General features: G+C 41.0%; 1 protein-coding gene across 3 annotated transcripts in view; it reads left to right on the forward strand.

The window, feature by feature from the left end:
* The window catches only part of arhgap18 (Rho GTPase activating protein 18), a 134,120-nt gene that overhangs the window by 105,344 nt on the left and 3,138 nt on the right, over positions 1 to 25,638 (forward strand). For 2 of the 3 annotated variants that reach the window (XM_072251544.1, XM_072251543.1), the window contains exons 8-14: positions 500 to 577; positions 3,877 to 4,036; positions 7,576 to 7,658; positions 13,488 to 13,694; positions 23,935 to 24,087; positions 24,571 to 24,704; positions 24,913 to 24,971. In XM_072251544.1, coding sequence (XP_072107645.1) covers positions 500 to 577; positions 3,877 to 4,036; positions 7,576 to 7,658; positions 13,488 to 13,694; positions 23,935 to 24,087; positions 24,571 to 24,704; positions 24,913 to 24,971 — 874 coding nt within the window. Of the gene's footprint in view, positions 1 to 499; positions 578 to 3,876; positions 4,037 to 7,575; positions 7,659 to 13,487; positions 13,695 to 23,934; positions 24,092 to 24,570; positions 24,705 to 24,912; positions 24,972 to 25,638 lie in introns of all 3 variants that reach the window. The other variant, XR_011885032.1, reaches the window with a different exon arrangement.

Raw genomic sequence — 25,638 nt, forward strand, 5'->3', positions numbered from 1 at the left:
CAGGTCGATGGGAGTAGACAGTTTAAATGGCTTGGCATGGACTAGGTGGGCCAAAGGGCCTGTTTCTGTGCTGTACTTTTCTATGACGCTAGGACTCATTTTGTTTTACAATTGGCCTGTTTGGAAAGTGTATTTGCTAAGGTAACTTTGATGACTATACTATTTCAGGTTGGTATAATACTAATTCTGTTATAATTCACAATAATGTATAAAAAAATTGTTTCTAATGTGCAAGGCGAGGGGGAGTGGGGGACTTCGGGTCTCTGACTTCGGGTATCATTCATTCTATGGGGTTCCTTTTTTTTTGTGGAAGTTTGTGAAGAGCAAGTTTCAGGTTATATACTGTGTATACGTCCTCTGAAATTAAAATTAACCTTTGAACATTTGATCATTAATATCATTGTACATGCTTGGGTTAAAGAGAAATATAGTTGACAACCTGTCATATCTATTTTATTTTTGTTAACATTGTTAATAAAACAAAAATAAAACTTTACAGCTCATTTCCCACATTGAGGAAGAGGGCTTAAACACCGAAGGAATTCTGCGAATACCTGGACTTGCATCAAGAATTAAGGTATATTATGTAATAACAGGCTGTAGACAATAATTGTATCTTAATATGAGCAACCCTTAAATAGATTATTTCACGTGACTATTTCTAGTATTGCGTCAGTATTTGGGAAGAGAGTTTCGAGGAGACTTGAAAAGAACGTGGCTAAACACGTTTGCAGATTTATTGAGCTTTCAATGGTTTAAATTGCTGACTATTATTAGAAAGTGGAAAAGAAAGATTTTGAGACATATTGACAGTGTTGCTGGTTAATGAAACGTCCAAATTTTCCAACTGCATTGGAATATCAAACAACAGTGTACTTCTCCCCATGAGGTAACACATGGGTGTGGTAAGTTAGACCAAATTATATGAATGAATAGAGAAAGGTATGAAATTAATTAATTTACAGGCAGGTAGAATGAATGAAGAGACTGTAAGGGAGAATTTACTTAATATATTGAGGTGACTATGGCAGATAAATCAGAGCGGACAAAAGTAAAGACATTCCTGTATCTATTTGTTGTACAAGGAGAGAGTTGGATAAGGTATAATGGGCTCATGCAGAATGATTGAGAGGGTGATAGGTGCCTGGGACAAACTGCCAAATGGAGTGCTGGAGGCTGGTACAATTACAATGTTTAAAAGACATTCCTTCAGGTGGATGGATAGGAAACGTTTGGGAAAGGGACCAAAAGAAGGCAAATGGATCAAGCTCAAGACATAAACCCACAAGATATAGGAACAGAATTCGGCCATTCGGCCCATCGTCTGCTCCGCCATTTCGTCATGGCTGATCCATTTTCCCTTTCAGCCCCGATCTCCTGCCTTCTCTCCGTATCTTCATGCCCTGACTGATCAAGAATCTGTCAAACTCTGCCGTAAATATACATTAAAAACTTGGCTTCCACAGCCACCAGTGGCAACTAATTCCACAGACTCACCACTCTCTGACTAAAGAAATTTCTCCTCATTCCTGTTCTAAAAGGATACCCCTCTATTCTTGAGGCTGTGTCCTTTGGTCTTGGACTCCGCTACGATAAGAAACATCCTCTCCACATCCACTCCACTGAGGCTTTTCAACCAGATCAACACGGATGAATTGGGATGAAGGGCCTGTTCCATGCTGTATAATTCCATGTCTTTACCTCCAGGCAACCAGCTTGGTGTGTTGGCAAGGTGAGAATCTTCCGGACCAAAAAATTTTAATGGACCTCTGAAGAGTATCCATTACCCAATGAAGATTATAAAACGCAAACACGAGGAAATCTGCAGATGCTGGAATTTCAAGCAACACACATAAAAGTTGCTGGTGAACGCAGCAGGCCAGGCAGCATTTTTGGGAAGAGGTACAGTCGACGTTTCGGGCCGAGACCCTTCGTCAGGACTAACAGAAAGAAGAGCTAGTAAGAGATTTGAAAGTGGGGTGGGGGGGGGAGATCCAAAATGATAGGAGAAGACAGGAGGGGGAGGGATGGAGCCAAGAGCTGGACAGTTGATTGGCAAAAGGGATATGAGAGGATCATGGGGCAGGAGGCCTAGGGAGAAAGAAAAGTGTTGGGGGGGGGGGAGCCCAGAGGATGGCTCACCCAGAGAGTGAGAGGGACAGAGGGAAAAGATTATAAAAGATGTTTTTGCCAGATTTGAGTACAGCAAAGTCGTTCATGGTCCTGGGTGCAAAGAATGGGTGCAGGCATGTGGAACCCAGTGAGGAGAATATATATTTATCCTGTTTCAGCACACCCTTCAGTCAGTATTGTTGGGGAATATCAATTGCAAACAACACAACAGCGGACTTTGATGAAGGAGGCCAGGAATCTGCGAGCCTTCACAAACAGATGAAGGGAAAAACCGTCTGAAATTTCAAGGAAAGTTCTCTGAATCATTGCTCTTTTGAGAATTGTATCCCGAGGCCTAAAGATTCCTCTATCTATTAAGGAAGTGTTGTGGGCCACCCTACCACTGGTTATGAAAGTTTAAGATAACAAAAGATTCAGTTGCGAATAATTTATGGCTTTCCCCTGTAACACCAATATTGAACATAGTCAGTATCAGTTCAGCATTTCCTTTTGCTGCAGATATCAGAATACGGTTTTTATTGCCAGCTTTTGAAGTAACACACCATAATCCATAAAATACTCTTCTGGTAACAAAAGAACTTTGCTCCTCAGTGAATGGAGGGAATGATAGTAGGGCTGTGGGAGAGAAACACAGGGATCTGGTCAGATGGTGAAGAGAAGTGCCATTGAAGGCATACTCATTGTGCAGGGGTGTATTGCGGCCCTCTAGGACTACAGCTAGACACACTTAGTAGGAAGTAGCCGGGGGGATCTGTGTAGTGGTCCAGTACAGAGTTTGAATGCCTGTAATTTATGAAATCCTGTAATATGGGTAAATTCCAGCATCCATTCTGTCTGCTCCTTTGAGTTCGAGGAACAGAAGATGCAATCTCTTTTCAATGCGTCTGTAGCTTAGGTGACGTCCCTAATGCAGCAGGTAGCAGAGAACAGCAGTAGCTGCCTGAAATTACTCTGAGGCTGAGAATAAACATGGCTCTGCCTCCTTGGGTAAAGCTAACATAAATGTGAGGTTCTGTTTTCAGTGATAAGATGTCAGGAAAACAAATGTGAAACAGTTTGCCCCTTTAAATAATACAGTTTCAGGAGAAATAAGATTAGTAAAAGCTGATTGTTTGGTGAGTCAATAAGAATGGAACTATTGAACTAACAAATTTTGTATTGCAATACTCCTGACATAGTTTGATATAACTTTACGCCAGTCAAAAAGTGCCATGGAGATGGAAAATCCTATTGAAAACTGAGGAGCCAAGTTCCTCAGTGACTACCAAGGTGTGCATAAAGGTGAACAAAATGACCGTGCTCCAGCTAAATCAGAAAATTAGCCTCATGACATTTTTGTTAGGAAGTGTGAACAAACTTCTAATCTATTTCAGTGAAACCTTTCAGAAGGAACATATTCCCCCATTATTTTCTAATGTGATCAGACAATCAATTAATAAAAGCCTAGGTTTATAATCTCACCAGTTTGATGTTGGTAATACTACCATGTACCAGACTCTCATCGAGTTGAATTTGGGTCAATAATACCCGAGAGAAACAAGTGAATTTAATTCAATGGATCAGAAAATTGTTCAATCATATAATGGTAGAGCAAAATAATATGAAGAAATTGGGTTACCCATTAGGCTGTTAAGCATAATGTATGCAGGGGAAGTGCACATCTGCATAGTGAAAGAAGAGCATGCACTGATTTAAGCTTGAACCATAATCTTGTATTGAACTTCCTCCCCTATGTGTTTTAAGTGTTTGTGTGAAGAGCTAGAAGCAAAGTTCTATGAAGGAACTGTGAACTGGGGACAGGTACAACAACATGATGCAGCAAGTATACTGAAGCTTTTTATAAGAGAGTTGCCGCATCCACTCGTCACTCTCGAGTACCTTGATGCTTTCCTGACTGTACAAAGTAAGTGATTAATTTCCTATTATGCTTGTGCATACTGTATACATAAAGTTTTCAGAATAATGTAGAAAATTGATAAATCCATTTTATGAAATGTAAAATGTATACATCAGCTAGAAAGTAAAAAGTTATTAATCTCCTGGTGTGATTGTGTTGATACTAAAAAAATGGAAACAGCATATATTTGTGCATACTGTATACATATGTTGTCACAGGATTTTGATCAATTATTTTTAATATAGAAAGCTGATAAATGTGTTTTTGGAATGTAATACTATATAATACTGTGCAAAAGTCTTAGGCACATATCTAGCTAGGGTGCCTAAGACTTTTGCGCAGTGCGGTATTTGTCAGCATGGAGTGGGGAACGAGCTTGTAAATTTGGTGGGAGCAAAGGATGTTGGGAATGATGAGGGGAGAGCGCCGCGGGAAAGGTATGGGACAGATGGCAGGGGTTGGGAGGTGGTGCGGGTGCAGATACACCCAACCCTGAGACACCAGACAAGATCATTTGACGTGTGCTTAGCCCACTGCTCTACTCTCTTTACACCCATGACTGGGTGACTAGGCACAGCTTAAATGCTATCTGTAAGTTTGCTGAAGATACAACCATCGTTGGCAGAATCTCAGACGGTGATGAGTGGGGCAGACAGGAGTGAGATATACCAGCTAGTTGAGTGGTGTCACAGCAACAACCTTGCACTCAATGTCAGTAAGACCAAAGAACTGATTGTGGACTTCAGGAAGGGTAAGACAAGGGAACACCCACCAGCTCTCATAGAGGGATCAGAAGTGGAAAGAGTGAGCAATGTCCAGTTCCTGGGTTTCAATATATCTGAGGACCTAACCTGCACCCAACATATCGATGCAACTATAAAGAAGGCAAGACAGCAGCAGCTATATTTCAACAGAGTTTGGGGAGATTTGGTTTGTTACCAAAAACACTCACAAATTTCTACAGGTGTACTGTGGAGAGCATTCTAACTGCCTGTATCACTGTCTCGAAGGACTGTGTCAGGAATAGCTTCTTCCCCTCTGCTATCTGATTTCTGAATGGACATTGAACCCATGAACACTACTTCACTACTTTTTTATTTTTATTTTTGCATTACTTGTTTAATCTAACCATTTTATATAACACAGAATATATTTGAATATACTTATTCAGCTTTTTCTGTATTATTATGTATTGCTGCCGCAAGGTTAACAAATTTCACAACATATGCTGGTGATATTAAACCTGATTTTGCTTCTGAAACAAGTGGTTTATTGATCATTACAGAAAGTCTCTCTGGTGCTTCCCGCTCTTTCCCCTCTCCCTGCCCCATTCCCACTCTCAGTCCACAATAGAGACACACATCAGAATCTGGTTTATCATCACTCACGTATGTTATGAAATTTGTTTATTTTTCAGCAAGTCAGGCAGCATTTATGGAGGGGAATAAACAGACAACATTCAGGCTGAGAGCCTTCTTCAGAAGTGGCAGTCCTGATGCAGGTCTCAGCCCAAAATGTCCACTGTTCCTCTCCATGGATGCTGCCTGCTTTGCTGGGTTCCTCCAGCATTTTGTGTGCTTTGCTCAAGATTTCCAGCATCTGCAGAATTTCTTGCAATTGTGAATGGTCTGACAAAGCCCGTGACGTTTCGGATTCAAATTTTTAATAGCTGTACGTTCTTGCTGTCACACCTGTGGAAAGAATTATGCTTGCAGATACACCAGGTAATATCTGAGCCTGAGGTCTCCATTGGTCAGAGTTGACCGTGGATATTGCGTCCTGCCTGTCTAGATGTGCTAGCCTGACCAGTATGATAGGGAGAGCAAGCTGTTGTCCATGTAGCAAGCTCTCTTCTCCACGCATCTGATGGACCCAAAGGAACAGCAGGGACCAATACAGTTTGGCACCAGCTGCATCACAGGAGTTGACAGTCAGCATTGAACTCGATGTAGGACTGCCTTAGGAACTTTAGCTCTGGATTTTCCCCTCTGGGTTTACTCCAGAAGCCTTCCCCATGAGTGGGTGTTGCCAGAAGACAGTGGAGGTTTGAGATCAGAGTTTTCCATCTCCTGGATGAGCTGCCAACCGCAGCCAACGAGCCCCATCTGCCCAAAGCGATTGGTTTTAAGGCACCGGTAACCTGTCTTTGCCCCTTCTGTCAGTAGAAATGGTTCCATCGGGCTTTGTAGCTAAGCCACAAGTGAAGGACAGGGGCTGGACTTGGTTCTCAGAGGCTATTTGAGGCACACGCCATTGGCATTTAATAGGTAGTGGGAGCTTGTCCCCATTACCAGCCCGGGCTATAACAATCTTAAGGAACCAGGTAATATATGTCAGGTTCAAAGTATCTGAACTTCTATCTATTCATTTTAATGGGTTTAATGAGTTTAAAAAAAAACATGGCAGTACCTCTACTTCCTTAGGAGTTTGCGGAGACTCAGCATGATACCTAACACTGACAGACTTCTGTAGATATGGAGCATATTGACTGGCTGCATCACAGGCTTGTATGGAAACACCAATGCCTTTGAAAGGAAAATCCTACAGAAAGTAGTGGATACAACGCAGTCCATCACGGGTAAAGCCCTCCCCATCATTGAGTATGTCTACATGAAATGCTGTCGCAGGAAAGGAGCATCCATCATCGGGGACCCCCCTCCCCCCCAACCACCTTGATTATGCTGTTCTCTCACTCAGGAAGAAGGTACAGGAGCCTCAGGACCCTCACCACCAGGTTCAGGAATAGTTATTTCTCCTCAACTATCAGATTGTTGAACCAAATGGTAAAACTTCACTCAAATTCATTTGCCCCATCATTGAACTGTTCCCACAACCAATGACTCATTTTCAAAGACTCTTCATCTCATGTTCTCGATATTTATTTATTTATTGTTTGTTTGTTTATTATTACTACTTTTTCTATTTCTACAGTTTGTTGTCCTCTGCACTCTGTTTGTACCCCACAGTTGGGCTGTCTTTCATTGATCCTGATATGGTTATTATTCTGTAGATTTAGTGAGTATACCCACATGAAAATGAATCTCAGGGTTGTATATGGTGACATATATGTACTTTTAGAATAAAATTTACTCTGGACTTTGAAATGAGGGACTACAGATTGTTTTCGAAACAAGCCGAGCATTGGAATTCATACATCATGGACAATTGGGAGATTGGTCACGTGCTCTTGGCATGGAGCTCTGCCCAATGTAAATATACTAAATGATGCCCTACAATAAAATACAAACAAAGGAACAGACACTTCTTTCTTCAAATTTGAATGTTACTTCAATGTTACTTTCCCAGTACTTAACCATTGGATGATTGCAGAAAAATTATATGTCAGATGTTTTTAACAGTCCTTGTAGTCAAATAGCCTGTACAGAGGTTAGAGGCCAGCTTCTCTTGTAAAATATTAATGCATGTGGATTAACCTTGGGTGGAATTAATATTGGAGGATAAACTCCTACCCTTTCATTCACATGATTTGATAACTCTTAAGTATGATGACTTTTAATAATCTAACGTGAATATTTAATTGACAGATTTATCGAGTAGAAAACTTCAGCTACAGGCTCTCAACTTGCTGGTGCTTCTCCTCCCGGATCAGAATAGGGACACCCTGAAGGTACAGATTGTATTGCACTTGCTTTTGTTAATTTCACTCTTACTTTTTCCCTCAAAAATGTACCTTAAAACACTTGGAACATTTTCTTATGCATCCAGTAATAATCTAAGCCCTTGTCCTCATTAGTTTGCTGATTTTTTTTGCATGCCTTATGATGTTAGACGGGATGCAATGACTTCCAGAAAATCCAGGCCACTAGCTTGAAAGGAAGAGAAACCTGAGCAGGTTTTAGGCAAGTTCCTTTCATGGCCATCAAAGACCAATTCCAGCTCCAAGGTTTACAGAAGATGTATCTAAAAGGAAAACAACTCATTGCATTAGGGTCCTCTCGTAAGATTTCATCTAAACAATAATTTTAGTTTTAGTCAGAGACGTGTTGCTTCATGTTTGGATTGCTGTGTTTAAGGGTAGTGTGGATTTGGCTGTGATTCAGTTATGACACCATTATCTATAAGCTATTATGTCCAATTGAAATCATATGACCAAAATTTGCTTGGGCTATTGAAGCTGTTTACTATTTATGCCATTGAATAAGACAAACAATTTCCTAACATCTGTTATGCAGGTCACACAGGGCCAAGCTTACCCCATTGTGTTTGTCATTGCTCTGCGTGGCAAATCTTCATGCAGCTTTTAGCACCATTTATCTATGCTAGTGCTAGGTAGTCCCAGTGTGACTGGCACCTACCCAATTGATGATGTGTTCACCCAGCCAGGATTTCCAGGGTAAAGTACAAACGTATAATTTTAATAGAGTTGTTTAGTATTTGCAATGCTTATCTCAATGGAAATTTGGCATACATTGTGGACTGAGTTGCTGGTTTATCAGAAGAGTACTTAAACATCTTTTTGATATCTGTCATTGTTGTGTCTCTGTTCAACAGCAACATAGGATATAGGGGCGAGAGTAGACCATTACGTCCTTCTGACCTGTTCCACAATTCAACACAATCTTGGTTGATCATCTGCTTCACTATCCAATACCTAACTTCATACATCTTCATCTTCCTCAAATTTAGAGATATGTTTACCCTTTTAGAACATAGAATATGTTTGGCCATTGATTTTTGTGTTGATACTATGTGGGCCATGGCAGTCAAAGCTCAAACTAGGCATGGCACCTGATGATGATGATTTTAACGTACTTCAAGATCAATGTAACCCTTCCCTCCTACATAGCTCTCAATTTTTTTTCATCATTCATGTGCCTATCAAAGAGTTTGTTCAGTGTTCTTATGTATCTATCTCTACAACGTTCTGAAAATATTTCATGAGTTAACTTCCAAAGCCTTCCATGGTAAAGATTTCTACAGGTTTGTCACCTTAAGGGGGAAGAAATGTCTCTTGAGTTCAGTTCTAAGTAGCATATCTATATTCTGCAGCTGTAACCCAACCATGATGAGTACCTCCTGTATCTAAAAGACCATAACATATAGGGGCAGAATCAGGCCATTTTGGCCCATCAAGTCTGCTCGCCATTTCATCTTGGCTGATACAGTTTTCCTCTCAGCCCTAGTCTCCTGCATTCTCCCCATATCCCTTCATGCCCTGATCAATCAAGAATCTATTTACCTCTGTCTTAACTATACATAAAGATTTGGCCTCCACAACTGCCTGTGGCAAAGAATTTCACAGATTAACCTTTAGGGATCCTGCACAAGGAACAAGGACTTTAAATTCCCTTTGCACCTCAGTTTTTTGAATTTTCTTTCCATTTAGAAAATGGTCAGCCTTTCATTTCTTCTACCAAAATGCATGACCATACACTTCCTGACACTGTATTCCATCTGCCAGTTCTTTGCCCATTCTCTTAAACTAAGTCCTTCTGCAGCCTCTCTACTTCCTCAAAACTACCTGTTCCTCCACCTAACTTCATATTGTCTGCAAACTTTGCAACAAAGTCATCAATTCCTCATCCAAATCATTAGCGTATAACTTTAAAAGAATCGGTCCCAACTTAGACCCCTGTGGAACACCACTAGTTACCGGCAGCAGCCAGAAGAGGCTGCCTTTATTCCCACTCTTCGCCTGCTGCCAATCAGCCACTGCTTTATCCATGCTGGAATCTTTCCTGTAATACCATAGCTTGTTAATCAGCCTCATGTGTGGCAGCTTGTCCAAGGTCTTCTAAAAATCCAAGTACACAGCATCAACTGATTCTCTTTTGTCTGTCCTGCTGTTGTTTTTTCATGGATCCGTCAGGCAAGATTTTCCCTTGAGGAAACCATGCTAGCTAATGCCTATTTTATCATGTGCCTGCAAGTGGCCTGAGACCTCATCCTTAATGATAGGACGATAAGACTATAAGACATAGGAGCATAATTAGGCCATTTGGCCCATCGAGTCTGCTCCACCATTCGATTATGGCTGATCCTTTTTTCTGCCCTCCTCAGCCACACTCTCCAGCCTTCTCCCTGTAACCTTTGATGCCATGTCCAATGAAGAACCTATCAATCTCTGCCTTAAATACATCCAGCAATCTGGCCTCCACAGCTACCTGTGGTAACAAATTCCTCAAATTCACCACCCTCTGGCTAAAGAAATTTCTCTGCATCTTTGCTTTAAATAGACACCCCTCTATCCTGAGGCTGTGCCCTCTTGTCCTAGACTCCCCCATCATGGGAAACATCCTTTCCACATCTTCTAGCTAGGCCTTTCAACATTTGAAAGGTTTCAATGAGATCCCCCTCCTCATCCTTCTAAAGTCCAGAGTAGTCCCAAAGCCATCAAACGTTCCTCATATGATCACTTTTTCATTCCCAGAATCATCCTTGTGAACCTCCTCCTAATCTTCTCCAGTGCCAGCACATCCTTCCTTATGTGTGGCACCTTGTCATTCTGAAAGTCCAAATATACAACATTCACTGCACCACCCTTTATCTATCCTATTTGTAATCGCCACAAAGAATTCCTACAGGTTTGTCAGGCAAGACTTTCCTTTAAGGAAACCATGCTGACTTTGCTATCTTGCCCTATGTCATCAAGTACTCCATAACCTCATTCTTAACAATTGACTCCAACATCTTCCCAACCACTAAGGTCTATAACTGGTCTATAATTTCCTTTCTGCTGCTTTCCTCCTTTCTTGAAGAGTGGTGACATTTGCAATTTTCCAGTCCTCTGGCCAGAGTCCAATGATTTTTGTAAGATCATTACTAATGCCTCCATTGTCTTTACCGCTACCTCTTTCAGAACCCTTGCTTGAAGTTCATCTGGTCCAGGTGACTTGTGTACCCTTAGGTCTTTCAGCTTTTCAAGCACCTTCTCCCTTGTAATAGTAACTGCACTGACTTCCCTTTCCTCACACCCTTCAACATCTGACACACAGCTAGTGTCTTGCACAATGAAAACTGTTGCAAAATACTCATTTAGTTCACCTGCCATCTCCTTGTCCTCTATTATTGTTTCTCCGGCCTCATTTTCTTGCAGTCCTATATCCAGTTAAATCTCTTTTATTTTTAGATACCTGAAAAAAGCTTTTGCAATCTACTATGATACTGTTTGCTAGCTTGTTTTCATATTTCATCATTTCCCTCGGAATGATCCTTTCAGTTGCTCTCTGTTGGTTTTTAAAAGCTTCCCAATCCTCTATATTGCCACTAATTTTTGCTTTGTTATATGCTCTCTCTTTTGCTTTTTTCATTTTCTTTGAATTTCCTTGTCAGCCACGGTTGTACTATTTTGCCATTTGAGTATTTCTTTATTTTTGGAATACATCTATCCTGTACCTTCCTCATTTTTCCCAGAAACTCAAGCCATTGCTGCTCTGCTGACATCCCTGCCTACATCTCCATTCAATTTACTTTGGCCAACTCCTCTCTCATACCACTGTAATTTCCTTTTCTCCACTGAAATACTGCTATGGCAGACTTTACTTTCTCCCTATCAAATTTCAAGTTGAACTCAATTATACTGTGATCACTGCCTCCTAAGAGGTTCTTTATCTTAAGCTCCCAGATCGCCTCCGGTTTATTACATAACACTCAATCCAGTACAGCTGATCCCCTAGTAGGCTCAATGACAAAACCTATCTCCTAGCCATTCAACAAATTCACTCTCTTGAGATCCATTACCAACCTGATTTTCACAATTGACCTGCATGTTGAAATCCCCCATGACTGTCATAACATTGCCCTTTTTAACATGCCTTTCTATTTCCTGTTGTAATCTGTGGTCCACATTCCAACTACTGTTGGGAAGCCTGTATATAGCGTCCTTTTACCCTTGCAGTTTCTTTACTCAACCCACAAGGATTCAACATCTTCCGATCCTATGTCTCATCTTCCTACTGATTGATGCCTTTCTCAACCAGCAGAGCCATGCTAACCCTTCTTCCTACCTTCCTATTCCTCTGATACAACATGTAACCTTGGACATTCAGCTCTCAACTACAACCATCCTTCAGCCACATTCATTGATGGCCACAACATCATTCCTGGCAACCTGTAATAGTGCAACAAGATCATTCACCTTATTTCTTATGCTCCATGTGGTGAGATATAACACTTTTGAGTGCTATACTTGCTACCCTTTTTGATTCTGCATACCTAATGCAGTGATACTCACCCTGCTAGCTGCAATTTTATCCTATCATCTGCCTGCCCTTTCTGACAGTCTGCCTGTACACTATCTTTGCTTTTTTAACATCCGTCCTATCCTGATCCTTTCAGCCTGGTTCCCACCCCCCTGCCAAATTAGTTTAAACTCTTCCCAACAGCTCTAACAAACCTGCCTGTCCCCCCTCGGGTTCAGATGCAGCCTGTCACTTTTGTACAAAGTTGCCACACAAGTTGACAGGATGGTTAAGAAGGCACATGTTAGCCTTCATTAGTCAGAGGATTAAGTTCAAGAGCTGCAGGCTAACGTTGCAGCCTATAAAATCTAGTCTGAACACATTTGGGGTATTGTGTTCAGTTCTGGTTATTAGAGTGGGTGTGGAGGAGATTTACCCCCCAAGATGCCGCCTAGATTAGAAGACGTGTCTTGTTAGGAAATATTAAGCAAGCTAGGGCCTTTCTCTGTGGAGCTAACTTGTTAAAGAAGCAAAGATGGAGTGGACAGCCAGCACTTTTTCCTCCAAGCAGCAGTGCCCAATATCAGAGGATATCCAATTAATCTGAGTGGAGGAAAGTTCAGGCGAGATGTCAAGATGTCAAGGGCAGGGTTCCCCCCCGCCCCCCCCCCCACACACACACAGAGTGGTCTGTGCCTGGGGATTACTGCCGGCAGGTTGTGTTAGAAGCTGATACAATAGGTAGGCACTTGGATGTAAGAAAAACGGAAGATTATGGACCATGTAGGAGGGAAAGGTTAGATTGAATATGGAGTATGTTTATATAGGTCAGCACAACATTTTGGGCCAAAGGGCCTGTACTGTGTTGTGTTCTGTTCCACCTTCTATGTTTTAGATAAAACCACCTTTATATCACAAGTATCAGTATTCCTTTTCAGAAGAAACACACATTTGCTGCACTGTGAGATTAATGCCAGTCATTGAAATACCCCTATTAAAAGCTGAAAAATGTTATCAATACAGCATCTGTTAAAAATGCAATACTGTACTTGCATTAAGGAGTTTGAATGTGACTAACTCATATTTATTGTTAACAAAACTGGAATTACATTATTAGTTATCCAGAGGGAAACCAGTAGCCTGTTTACATTGCAGGCTATAAATACAGAAGACAGACTTCCCTTTACATCTACTGGAAGGAATAATCCAGAATTTGTGCAGACTCTGCAGTGTGCTTTGATTTATTTATAAAATTATAACTTTAAGGTCAGTAAAACCTTGTGGGTCTTGATCATATAATTAATATTATTTTACAGGCGTTGCTTGAATTTCTTCAGAGATTAATTGGCAACAGGGAAAGCAACAAAATGACCCTAAACAATGTTTCTGTCGTCATGGCACCCAACCTGTTTATGTTTAAAGGGTGTTGCTCAAAGGCAAGTGCAAAGACACAGTTTGAAATGGCAACTAGGACAAGCAACATAATGCGTTACCTGATTAAATACCAAGACCTGCTTTGGACGGTAAGAATAATCACAGTTTGTATTACTTGACTTGTGGAAAAGAAGCTTTTTCAGGGTAATTGTCATACTGTCCTGTGGGAGAACATGTAATTACAGCTCTACAATTTCCTTGCGTAATTTCAGTACTAATTTCAGTATTACACAGTAAACTAATGCTGGTAAGTTGTTCCTATAGGAACATAAGACATGGGAGCAGAATTAAGCCATTCAGCCCATGGAGTCTGCTCCAGCACTCCATCATGGCTGTCCTGGATCCCACTCAACCACACACACCTGCTTTCTCACCATATCCTTTGATGCCCTGACCGATCAGGAAACAGACATCTTCTGCCTCAAATATACCCACGGACATGCCCTCCACTGCAGTCTGTGGCAGAGCAATCTACAGATACACTACTCTCTCTGGCTAAAGAAATCCCTCCTTACTGTTTTAAAAGGTTGCCCCTTAACTTTGAGGCTGTGCCCACTAGTTCTGGATACCCCCACGATGGGAAACATCCTCCCCGCATTCTTCTAAATTCCAGTGAGTACAGGCCCAAACTACTTTTTCAAACAAATGCTCCTCATATGTTAACCCCTTCATTCCTGGAGTCATCCTCATGAACCTTCTCTGGACTTTCTCCAATGACAACACATCCTTTCTGAGGTATGGGGCCCACAACTTGACAGTACGCCAAGTGCGGCCTGACCAGTGTCATATAAAGGCTCAGCATTATCTTCTTGTTTTTATATTCTATTCCCCTTGAAATAAATGCCAACATTGCATTTGCCCTCTTTACCACAGACTCAACCTGTAAATTAGCCTTCTGGGAGTTTTGCACAAGGACTTCTAAGTCCCTCTGCACCTCTGATGTTTGGATTTTCTCCCATTTAGATAATAGTCTTCACCATTTTCCTTTTACCAAAATGCCAGTCATACATTTCCCAACACTATATTGCATCTGCCACTTTATTGCTCACTCTTCCAATTTGTCTAAGTCCTGTTGAAATTGCATTGCTTCCTCAGCATGACCTACCCCTCCACCTATCTTCATATCATCTGCAAACTTTGCCACAAAGCCATCGATTCCCTTATCCAAATCATTGACATAGAACGTGAAGAGCAGCAGTCCCAATACTGACCCCTGAGGAACACCACTAGTCTCTGGCCCCATTTATTCCCACCTACTGCCTCCTGCCTGTCAGCCATTACTCTATCCATGCCAGTATCTTTCCTGTAACTCCATACGATTTTATCTTGTTAAGGAGCCTCATGTGTGGCACCTTATCAAATGTCTCCTGAAAATCCAAGTCAATAACATCCACTGCCTCTCCTTTGTCCACCCTGCTTGTTACTTTCGCAAAGAACTCTTAACAGATTTGTCAGGCAAGATTCCCTTTACAGAAACCATACTGATTTTGACTTATTTTATCAGTAGTCGCCAACTGCCCCGAAACCTCATCCTTAATAAAAGGCTCCAACACTTTCCCAACCACTGAGATTAGGCGAACTGGCCAATAATTTCCTTTCTTTTGCCTTCCTCCCTTCTTAAAGAGTGGAGTGACATTTGCAACCTTCCAGTCCTCTAGGACCATGCCAGAATCAAGTGATTCTTGAAAGAGCATGACCAATGCATCTATTATCTCTTCCTGTTAAGGTTCTATTTTTTAATATACATTAATGTAGCTATGACACTTTTCTTTAGCCAATAAGAAACAAGACTTCACAATGTGAAATTTCTCGAATTCACAGTTTGATTCTTAGCCCCAGTCTAATTGGCTAGCCGTAAACACATACCCGTTGGAAATGACCAATGGCAATTGGAAACACTGACTGCTAGCAAAAAATGTGCCCAATTAAAGGTTCAGCTGCACACGTGGTGATGCAGGTGCTGAATTAACCTGCTTCCCCCACACATCAAGTGTGGGAGCAGTGTGTTTGTTGCCTGGTCTTGTCTTTGACCTCTCCCAACAGGTAAACAAATCCTTTCCTATTTATGTCATCAACTTCCATTGGAGTCAACATTTGGTCTGTAAATAGCTCTCCTAATGGGCCAGCCCCGAGCTGAAAATTTGAAATGCGCATTCCTAATATTATATTGTTTTCTTTTAATGTTCTGTTTAGCTTTGTATTTGGTAAAGTTGACATATCTACTCTGATTCTGCAGTACGAATCAGGACCTTACAGGTGGAAATTACATTCTCCAAATTCTGTTCTTATCTAACAAGTTATAACTAATGAATGCCATCAATAATTTATAATCCCTCTCCTGCACCATTATTTATTTCCATTGACCCTTTCTGTGCCATTTCTCAGCACCATTGTACAAAAATACACCAGCCTTCATTGACCAAGGTGCTGAGTCTAAGAGTTGTTACAGAGTCACAAGAGTCATGTTGCAGCCGTGCAATATGTTGATTAGGCCACACTTGGAATATTGTGTGGAAAGCTGGTTGCCACACCACAGAAAAGGTGTGATTAAGCTACATTTACAAGAATGTTGTCTGTATTGGATGCCATGAGCCATAATGGAGATTTGAGGCTGGGTCTTTTTCCTTCAGTGAAAGGAGGCTGAATGGTAATATGATAATGGTATATAAAACCATGATAGACATACAGTTGCAAGAAAAAGTATGTGAACCCTTTGCAATTACGTAGATCTCTGCATTAATTACTCATAAAATGTGGTCTGATCTTCATCTAAGTCACAATAAGAGACAAACAAGATCAGCCTAAACTAATAACACACAGACTATTGTACATTTCATGTCTTTATTGAACACATTCTTTAATCATTCACAGTCCAGGCTGGAAAATGTATGTGAATCCTTGTATTTAATAACTGGCAGAACCTCTTTTAGTAGCAATCACCTCCACCAAACGTTTCCTGTAGGTGCTAATCAGACTTGCACAAAGGTGAGGGAGAACTTTAGAGTATTCCTCCATACAAAACTGTTTCAGTTCATCAATGTTTCTGGGATACCTTGCATGAACAGTTCTCTTCAGGTCATGCCACATCATCTCTATTGGGTTAAGGTCTACACTTTGACTTGGCCATTCCAAAACACTAATTTTCTTCTTTTTAAACAATTATGTTGTTGGTTTCCTCTTAAGTTTTGGATCATTGTCTTGTAGCATCATCCAACTTCTATTGAGTTTCGGATGACGGACTGCTATCCCGACGTTCTCCTGTAAAATGTCTTGATACAATTTTGAATTCATTGTTCCCTCCATGATTGCAAGCTGTCCAGGCCCTGTGGCAGCGAAGCAGCTCCTTCCACCGTGCCTCACATTTGGGACGAGGTTTTAGGATTGGTGCACAGTGCACTTTTTTCCTCCAAATATAGTGGTGTGGATTTCTGCCAAAAAGTTCAACTTTTGTCTCATCTGTCCATAGAACATTGTCCCAGAAGAGTTGTGGAACATCCAGGTGGTCTTTTTGCAAACTTGAGCCGTGCAGTAATTTTTTTTTTGGAGCAGTGGTTACCTCCATAGTATCCTTGTTCAGTGTTTTTCGATTAGTAGACACAAGAACAGAGACTTCAGCAAGTTCTAGAGATATCTGCAGGTCTTTTGCTGTTACCATTGGGTTCTTTTTCATCTTCTTCAGCACCTTGGTGTGATCTTTGCAGGATGTCCACTCCTAGGGAGAGTAACATCTGTACGAAATTTTCTCCATTTGTAGACAATTTCTCTTATTACTGATGGACACTCGGGTCTTTAGAAATGCTCTTGTAGTCTTTCCCAACTTCATGCATCTCTTCAATTCTTCTTCTAGGTTCCTCTGAAAGTTTTTTTGATTGAGTCATGGTGCACATAAACAATCTTTCTTGAAGAGCAGGCTCTGTTGGTAACCTGACTTTGTGTGTCTTTTTTATAGAGAAGGGAACCTCTACAACCTACACCTCCAATCTCATCTTGTTGAGTGGAACACCTGACTCCAAGTCACTTTTGTAGAAGGCATTACCCCAGAGGTTCACATACTTTTGGAACCTAGACTATGATTGATTAAATTGTTTATTCAGTATTAATGAGAAGTAGTACAATTGTTTGTGTGTTATTAGTTTAGGCAGATTGTGCTCGTCTATTATTGTGACTCAGATGGAGATCAGTCCACGTGTTAGGAGGTAGTTGCAAAGGGATGACATTTTTTTCTTGCAAGTGTAAGTGGGTAGATAGCCAGAGTTTGCTTACCTGTGGTATGGATATTTCAAACCAGGGGCACAGCCTTGAAATGAGGGGGAGGAGGTTTGACAGGACACGGGGTAATTATTTCTGAAATGAGCTGCCAGAGGAGGTGGTGGAGGCAGCTACATTAACAGCATTTAGGAGGCATCTTATCAGATATTTGAATGATGGCATAGATGGAAATGGAATTAATGCGTGAAAATAGTGTTTAATATAGATAGGCAAGATGGTTGGTATAGAAACAGTAGGCTGAAGGACCTGAGAACACACACTTGTCCCTCACCACCAACCTTCTTGACTTCTCCATTATCTAAATACCATGTTGCGTGACCTAAATATAAATGAAATTTTCTCAAATTATTTGTTCTGAATATTAAGCAATAGTCTTCCAACTGTTCACGACTGTTCATACTGCCCCCACTGAAATAATTCCTCCTCCTGGCAACTATCCAAAAATCAATCTGCCTATCACTTTGACACGTAGGACAAGTGACTCTACCTACTCCCCCGTGTCTTGACGAGAGGGCAGTAATGGAATTACCACTAGTGGTACAGGGATGGAAATAAAAAGGAATCTCCTCTTCTGTGATTAAATACTTTAATGAGGTACAGAGATGACAGTAATCTTAATGTGACTGCTGACACTATGATATCCTTGCAAATGAGACACTATTTCCAGTGTATGTTCAGTTCAACCTTCCTAACTCCAGTATTTAAAAGGCTGAGAGGTTTTACTTTTAAGTTAAAAATCTGCTGTATCCAAGCGCTGCTTAAGCAACAACTTCCAAACCCTCTTCTCCTGGCTTGAGCATACAGTATTTTAGTTAATTTCCCTTTACCTGTCAGATTATCTGAGACAATTTTTAATGTTACATACAGTATATATATTTACTTTTGAAGTGATGAGATTCAATGTCAGTAGTTGCTATTTAATAATATGAAGTGACACAATTTGGAAAGAGAAATAAGAGTGGTAAAAGGTGGGCCCTAGAGAGTAATAGATAGATAGATATTGTATCGATCCCAAAGGAAATTAGAGTGTCACAGTGGCATTACAAGTGCACAGATATACAAGTATTAGAAGAGATGTAAGAAAGAATAAAAAAAGTAAGTTACCTCAAACAGTCTCCAACAGGAGGGAATCATCACTTTCCCGACTCATTATAGAGCCTGATGGCCGAGGGTAAGAATGACCTCATATAGCGCTGATTGGAGAAGCACAGTTGTCTTGGTCTATCATTAAAAATGCTCCTCTGTTCAGCCAAGGTGGCATGCAGAGGGCGAGAAACATTGTCCAGAATTGCCAGGATTTTCCGTAGGGTCCTTTGTTCTACCACAGCCTCCAGTGTGTCCAGTTCGAGTCCTATAACAGAGCCAGAGCCAGCCCTAATAAACTGATTAGGGAGTTTGTTGGCATCACCCATGTTGATGTCATTGCCCCAGCACACTACTCCATAGGAGATTGTACTGTTGACAACAGACTGGTAGAACATATATGAAGGAGAGGCCTGCTTACTCCAAAGGACCGCAGTCTCCTCAGGAAGTAGAAGAGTAGCGACTCTGGCCCTTCTTGTACACAGCCACTGTGTTGGTGGTCCACTCAAGTCTGTCATCCAGGTGCACCCCCTAGTACTTGTAGGTCCTCACCACATCTACATCCTCAACGTCAATAGTAACGGGGAGTAGTGCAGGCTTAGTCTCCCTAAAGTCCATCTCCATCTCCTTTGTCTTATTGATGTTGAGCTGCAGATGATTAAGCTCGCATCATTTGACAAAGTCCTCCACCAGGACCCTGTATTCATCCTCCTGTCCTCCCCCTACACACCCAAGTATTCTTGAGTCATCAGAGAATTTCTGCAGATGACATGACTCGTTTTATCTAAAGTCCGAGGTATACATGGTAAACAGGAAAGGAGTCAATACAGTCCCCTGTGGGGCCCCAGTGCTGCTTATAACCATGTCTGACACACAGCTCTGAAGCTGCACAATCTGTGGTCTGCCAGTCAGGTAGTCCCTTATCCGGGATACAGAATCAGGTTTATTAGCATGTGTTGTGAAATTTGTTAACTTAGCAGCAGCAGTTCAATGCAATACATAATATAGAAGAAGGGGAAAATAATAATATTAATAATAAGTATATCAATTACAGGGTATATTGACTAGATTAAAAATTGTGCAAAAAACAGAAATAATATACATTAAAAATGTGAGGTAATGTTCACGGGTTTAATGTTCATTTAGGAATTGGATGACAGAGGGGAAGAAGCTGGTTTCTGAATTACTGAGTGTGTGCCTTCAGGCTTCTGTACCTCCTACCTGATGGTAACAGTGAGAAAAGAGCATGCCCTGGGTGCTGGAGGTCCTTAATAATGGATGCTGCCTTTCTGAGACACCTTAAAGATCTCCTGGGTACTTTGTAGGCTGGTACCCAAGATGGAGCTGACTAGATTTACAACCCTTTGCAGCTTCTTTCAGTCCTGTGCAGTACTTCCCCTCCTCTCCCCCCACCCCCCATACCAGATAGTGATGCAGCCTGTCAGGATGCTCTCCACAGTACATCTTTAGAAGTACAATGGAACTACGTCAGTTAGGCTGTAGTGCAGACTGTTTGCAGATCTCATTGCCACACTATAGGAAGGATGTGAAAGTGCTGGAGAGGATGTGAAGGAGATTCACACAGGTGTATCCTGGATTGGAGCATTATAATTCAAAGTAAATTTTATTATCAGAGTACATACCACTTAAATCCCAGAGATTCATTTTCCGGAAGGCATACTCAGCAAACCTATAGAATAGGAACTATGACAGGGTAGATGAAAGATCAAGTGAAGTGTAGAAGACAGCAAACTGTGCAAATGTAAATATAAATAATTAGCAATAAATAACGGGATCATAAAATAACAAGATAAATAGTCCTTAAAGTGAGATCATTGGTTGTGGGAACATCTCACAATTCTGATGTGCAGGTTATTGGTTCAACAGCAGAAAGCAGGTTTGGAGAGAATTTTAGTTTTGTTTTTCTCATCTAAGATGCATCACGTGTAATAGCCAGCGCCTCTTCCCCAGGGCACCACTGCTCAATACAAGAGGATATGGCTTTAAGGTAAGGGGTGGGAAGTTCAAGGGGGATATTAGAGGAAGGTTTTTTACTCAGAGAGTGGTTGGTGCGTGGAATGCACTGCCTGAGTCAGTGGTGGAGGCAGATACACTAGTGAAGTTTAAGAGACTACTAGACAGGTATATGGAGGAATTTAAGGTGTTGGGTTATATGGGAGGCAGGGTTTGAGGGTCAGCACAACATTGTGGGCCGAAAAGCCTGTACTGTGCTGTACTATTCTATGTTCTATGTAATCAAGTAGATGGCATACAAGCCTTAGAATATGCCCCACCTGTCTCAAGAACAGTTACTACCCTTCAACCATCAGGCTCGAGCAAAAGAGGATAATTACACTCACCTATTGGGATTGCAGCAGCAAGAAAAGAGCATGGCCTGGTTGGTGTTTTGATGCTGTTTTCCTACGACAGCGTTTCATGTAGATGTGCTCAATGATCAGGAGTTCTTTACCCATGATGTACTGGGCCAAATCCACTGCCTTTTTGTAGGGTTTTCTGTTCAAGAGGCATTGGTGTTCCCGTACCAGGCCATGTTGTATCTGCGCAGACTCTGAAGGAAGTAGAGGTGCTGTTGTACAGTTGTACAGACTCTGAGTTTGATTTGATTTCACCGGAGCAGAGGAAATTAAGGACTTATTTGACACAGGTAGCGAGGGTAGATAGTAAATATCATTTTCCCATGATTGAGCTGTCTAAGACAAGAGGATAGAGGTTTAAGATGAGAAATAGGTGGAGTAGAGGGGACCATAGGGGAGTTTTTTTTCCACACACTGAGTGGTTGGTGTCTAGAATGGTAACTTGATGAGGATGCAGATATTCCAACAACTTTAAACAAGCATCTAGACCAGGGGTTCCCAACCTGGGGTCTACAGCCCTCTTGTGACCTCTAGTGTTGGTCCATGGCATAAAAAAGGTTGGGAATCCTGATCTCGACCAATACTTAGTCACAAAGGTGTATAAGGCTATTAACCTAATGAAGGTAAATGGGATTAGTGTAGAGAAGTAGAAGCAGCATTGAGTTCATGGTAGGTCGAAGAGCCTATGGTGTGGTTCTATAACTCAAATAATTTGGGTTTGACATTAATTACACGTGATGCATTTTAGATGAGAAAATAAAACTAAAAATCTCTCCGTACCTGATTTCTGCTGTTGAACAAAGTTAAACAAATGAACCTGCATGTCAGAATTTTCTAAAAGCTTCTTAAATCAAAATTTGGATATAGACCCTTCAGTTTATGAATGCTACAGCTCTGATAATCAAAACTGCAAACCATCAGACCTCTTAAATACATGCACAGCTTGACTTCCTGAAAGCACAATGGATTATCAAAACAAATTCTTTAGCTATATAGTCACAAAGCTTCATCAGTATAAGTATACTTAAGTCTTGCTTCCAGGTGACTGCCTGAATCTGCGATGATCTTCTGGCCACATGCATTCAAAATCATAAGGTCTGTCTGGTTCAGATCATGTGTTAGTGAAATCCTCATTAATACAGTCCTCAGCAGAATTTAAGATAACTAGAACTTTAGTACTCTTGTCTTAACTGCTCCCAAGTTCATTCAATCATCCATTTTTTCTGTTTAAGCAATAGCTTGAGTTTGCAATCATGACTTATTTGCATATCCGAATCAGAATTAGGTTTATTATCACGGACATATGTTGTGAAATTTGTTCCGCTATCAACCTGCTACATCCTCCTCCATAAGCTCCTCTAGCCCTATAACAAAATTTCTGAGGTCCTCCAATTCTGGCCTCATGGGCATCTCTGAATTTATTCACTCCGTATTTAATAGCTGTGCCTTCAGCACATCAAACCAGAAAATTAAACTGTGAAGCTTCCTCCATAAAACTCTGTCCCAGTTTATCTTCTCTCCTTTACATAGTCCCTTAAGTTCAAAGGTCAAAGTACATTTATTTTCAAAGTAGTATATATTATACAATCTTGAGTTTCGTCTCCTAATAGGCAGCCACGAAACAAAGAAACCCATATATTAAAAAAATGACTGTTGAACACCCAATGTGCAGAGAGAAAAAAAAGCATCATGCAAACAGTAGCTGCAAGCAAATAGCGTACCGAACTGAAGTCTGCAAAGTGTGTCCATAGTTCAGCATAAAGCTGAGTCGTGGAGCTGCAGTCTGAACCAGCCCATTCCTTGCCTCAGGACCTGACACCCTGACCTTTTCAGTTTTGCCCAGCGTCTAAATCAGTGACCAAACATCAGGTCCCATTGCCTCAATACGCTCCGGGGCCAAGACCACACCGCCTCCGTTCGGCCCTGTGCTTGTGTCCGTCCAAACACCCCGATCTGCCCTGGTAGCTGGACCTCATTGCCTTGATTTGGCCTGTAACCAACCTTTTTGATTTTGCCCTGCGCTTAAGTCTCCATCCAAACGTGGAGTTCAGACACTTCGGTTCGCTCTGGTGCCTGCACCTGGCTGCCTCGATTTAGCCTTCGGCACGGCGCTTGAAGTGATCAAACTTTGGGTTGTCCTCGCTCTCAGCAACAGCTCACCTTGCCTCGGTCACAGACTATTACTTGCAATGATCGTTTGCCAGAAAAAGTGTGATTAACAAAGTATTTAGTTAATTTCCTTGTTTTATTTGCCACCAGCCAAAAGATGCTGAAGTTCTCTGGTGCCACCTTAACCCACTACTTTAACTAATCTTCCCCTATGTTTTTTTACGTACTTCGTGTCAAACCTCTTTTTTTGAAAATAGTTGTTTTGCCAATTGGAAGTGGTATTTTAATGTATGTACCTTATCGCTGTTCTGCTTTTTCTGTACCTGTCAACATTTCAAGGCTTCTGTACTTGTCAACATTCCATACTATTTATACAGTTTGCCAGACCATTCCAGTGCTCAACAATAATCAAAGTTAATGATCTCAGTTGAATACTAACACAATTATCAAGAAGCACTTATGAAAATTAATATTTGCTTCCAATATCTTCCAGGTCCCAAAATTTATTATGAATCAAGTTCGACAGCAAAACATTGAAAACCATAAAAAGCTGTCTAAGGAAAAGGCTGTAAAAAAGCTGCTGAAAAAGATGTCATACGATAAAGATAAGCATGATCGGAACCATGCCGAAAGGAATCTAACAGATGTATGTAAGCTATAACATCACTTTGATTTGTTTCAAAATATTTCAAGGGAATGTGAAAAATTAACCCTTGTGTGGATAACAGATACCGCACAATACCTCTTTGGCAAGACAGATCTATAAAACACTGCAGTATCATATTGCACTAGTTCGCAAAAAAAACTTAACAGAGACTACAGGGAAATGCTTGTCACCCACACAAGTAAACTTTGGATTTCCCCTCCCTCTCATTGTAGTGGGTTCACACAGAGTGAGATGCCTCTACAGCAGATTAGATCTGGGCCTTAAAATATCTTAAGCCTCATAGCTGTATAAAGGTTGATTACTTGGCAGACTTTGGCACTTCTTTGTGGAATGCAGATAGTTATCTCTAAATAGTGTCTACTTCCTGAAACTTCCCAATCCATTTATTGTTTTATTAATAATTCTGACGGGGGTGCAGAATCAGTACATGGAATGATCCAATTGTTACTTTTTTTTTTGCAGTCTGTAATACTTCAAGGTGCAATACGGGTTCAGGCCCCATCTCTTTCCAAAGTTTCCATGGCGATTCAACTAACAGAGGAACTGAAAGCTGGAGATATTTTGGCACGTTTCCAACAATGTCTTGTTAAAAACAGGTAACACAAATCCTCAGATTTCCTTTTAGCTATCTAATATTTGAGTTCAACAACAGGCCTTGATATCAAATTAAAGAATTGCATTTAGAATTGTATTTCCATGCTTCATGTCATTAATTTTGCACCAAACAAAAATAATCAATTTCACGCTAAGAAAGATCATTACCCTCTATCTCTGCAGTAACTATTATCATTTTGTTGTCAACAGGATACCTGAATCTTCCAGTAAAGATGAAGTTTGTTTATATGAAATTGGAGGAAATATTGGTGAGATTTATTATCAATTGCATACAGTATGAGTATCAGATATGTAAAATGAAATTGCATTAAGAAATATTTTTCATTACATATTCAGCAGGAATAGACTTTCTGCGCCCAATTTTAGTTTCTAGTTTTTACAGCAATAGATGAGATGCAAATTAAAGTTTGCTCTACCCCAGGGGCCCCCAGCCTTTATTGCACTGCGGACCGGTTTCATATTGACGATATCCTTGCGGACCGGCCGAGCTGAGTGGGGGGGGGGGGGAGGGGGGGTAAGTGTTGCCAACGGACAAGCGTAGCAGTTAATTACTTTGTTTACCTCGAGAAAGACTACAATGACCATGAAAGCCTTGCGTGGGCACCTGTGCGCATGTGTCACCTGTGCATGCGTGTACCTGCCGATCTTTTGCCACAAATCGTTGTTGGCAATTCTGTTCGGGGGGGGGGGGTAATCACAATTGGAATATAGGTGATACGTGGCTAATACACCCAATTTCGTTTTTAAAAGGTCTTATCTAACGAACTTAATATTAACACACAGCGCATATTTTCCTTGCATGAATATAGCGATAAGTCAATTATCAGGGGAGGACGGGGAGCTTGAAGTAAGTTTTGAACGAACTTCCAGTAGAAGTGGTAGAGGCAGGTTCAATATTATCATTTAAAGAAAAAT

This window comes from Mobula birostris, chromosome 2 (assembly GCF_030028105.1).
Source record: "Mobula birostris isolate sMobBir1 chromosome 2, sMobBir1.hap1, whole genome shotgun sequence".
Taxonomy (NCBI): Eukaryota; Metazoa; Chordata; class Chondrichthyes; order Myliobatiformes; family Myliobatidae; genus Mobula; species Mobula birostris.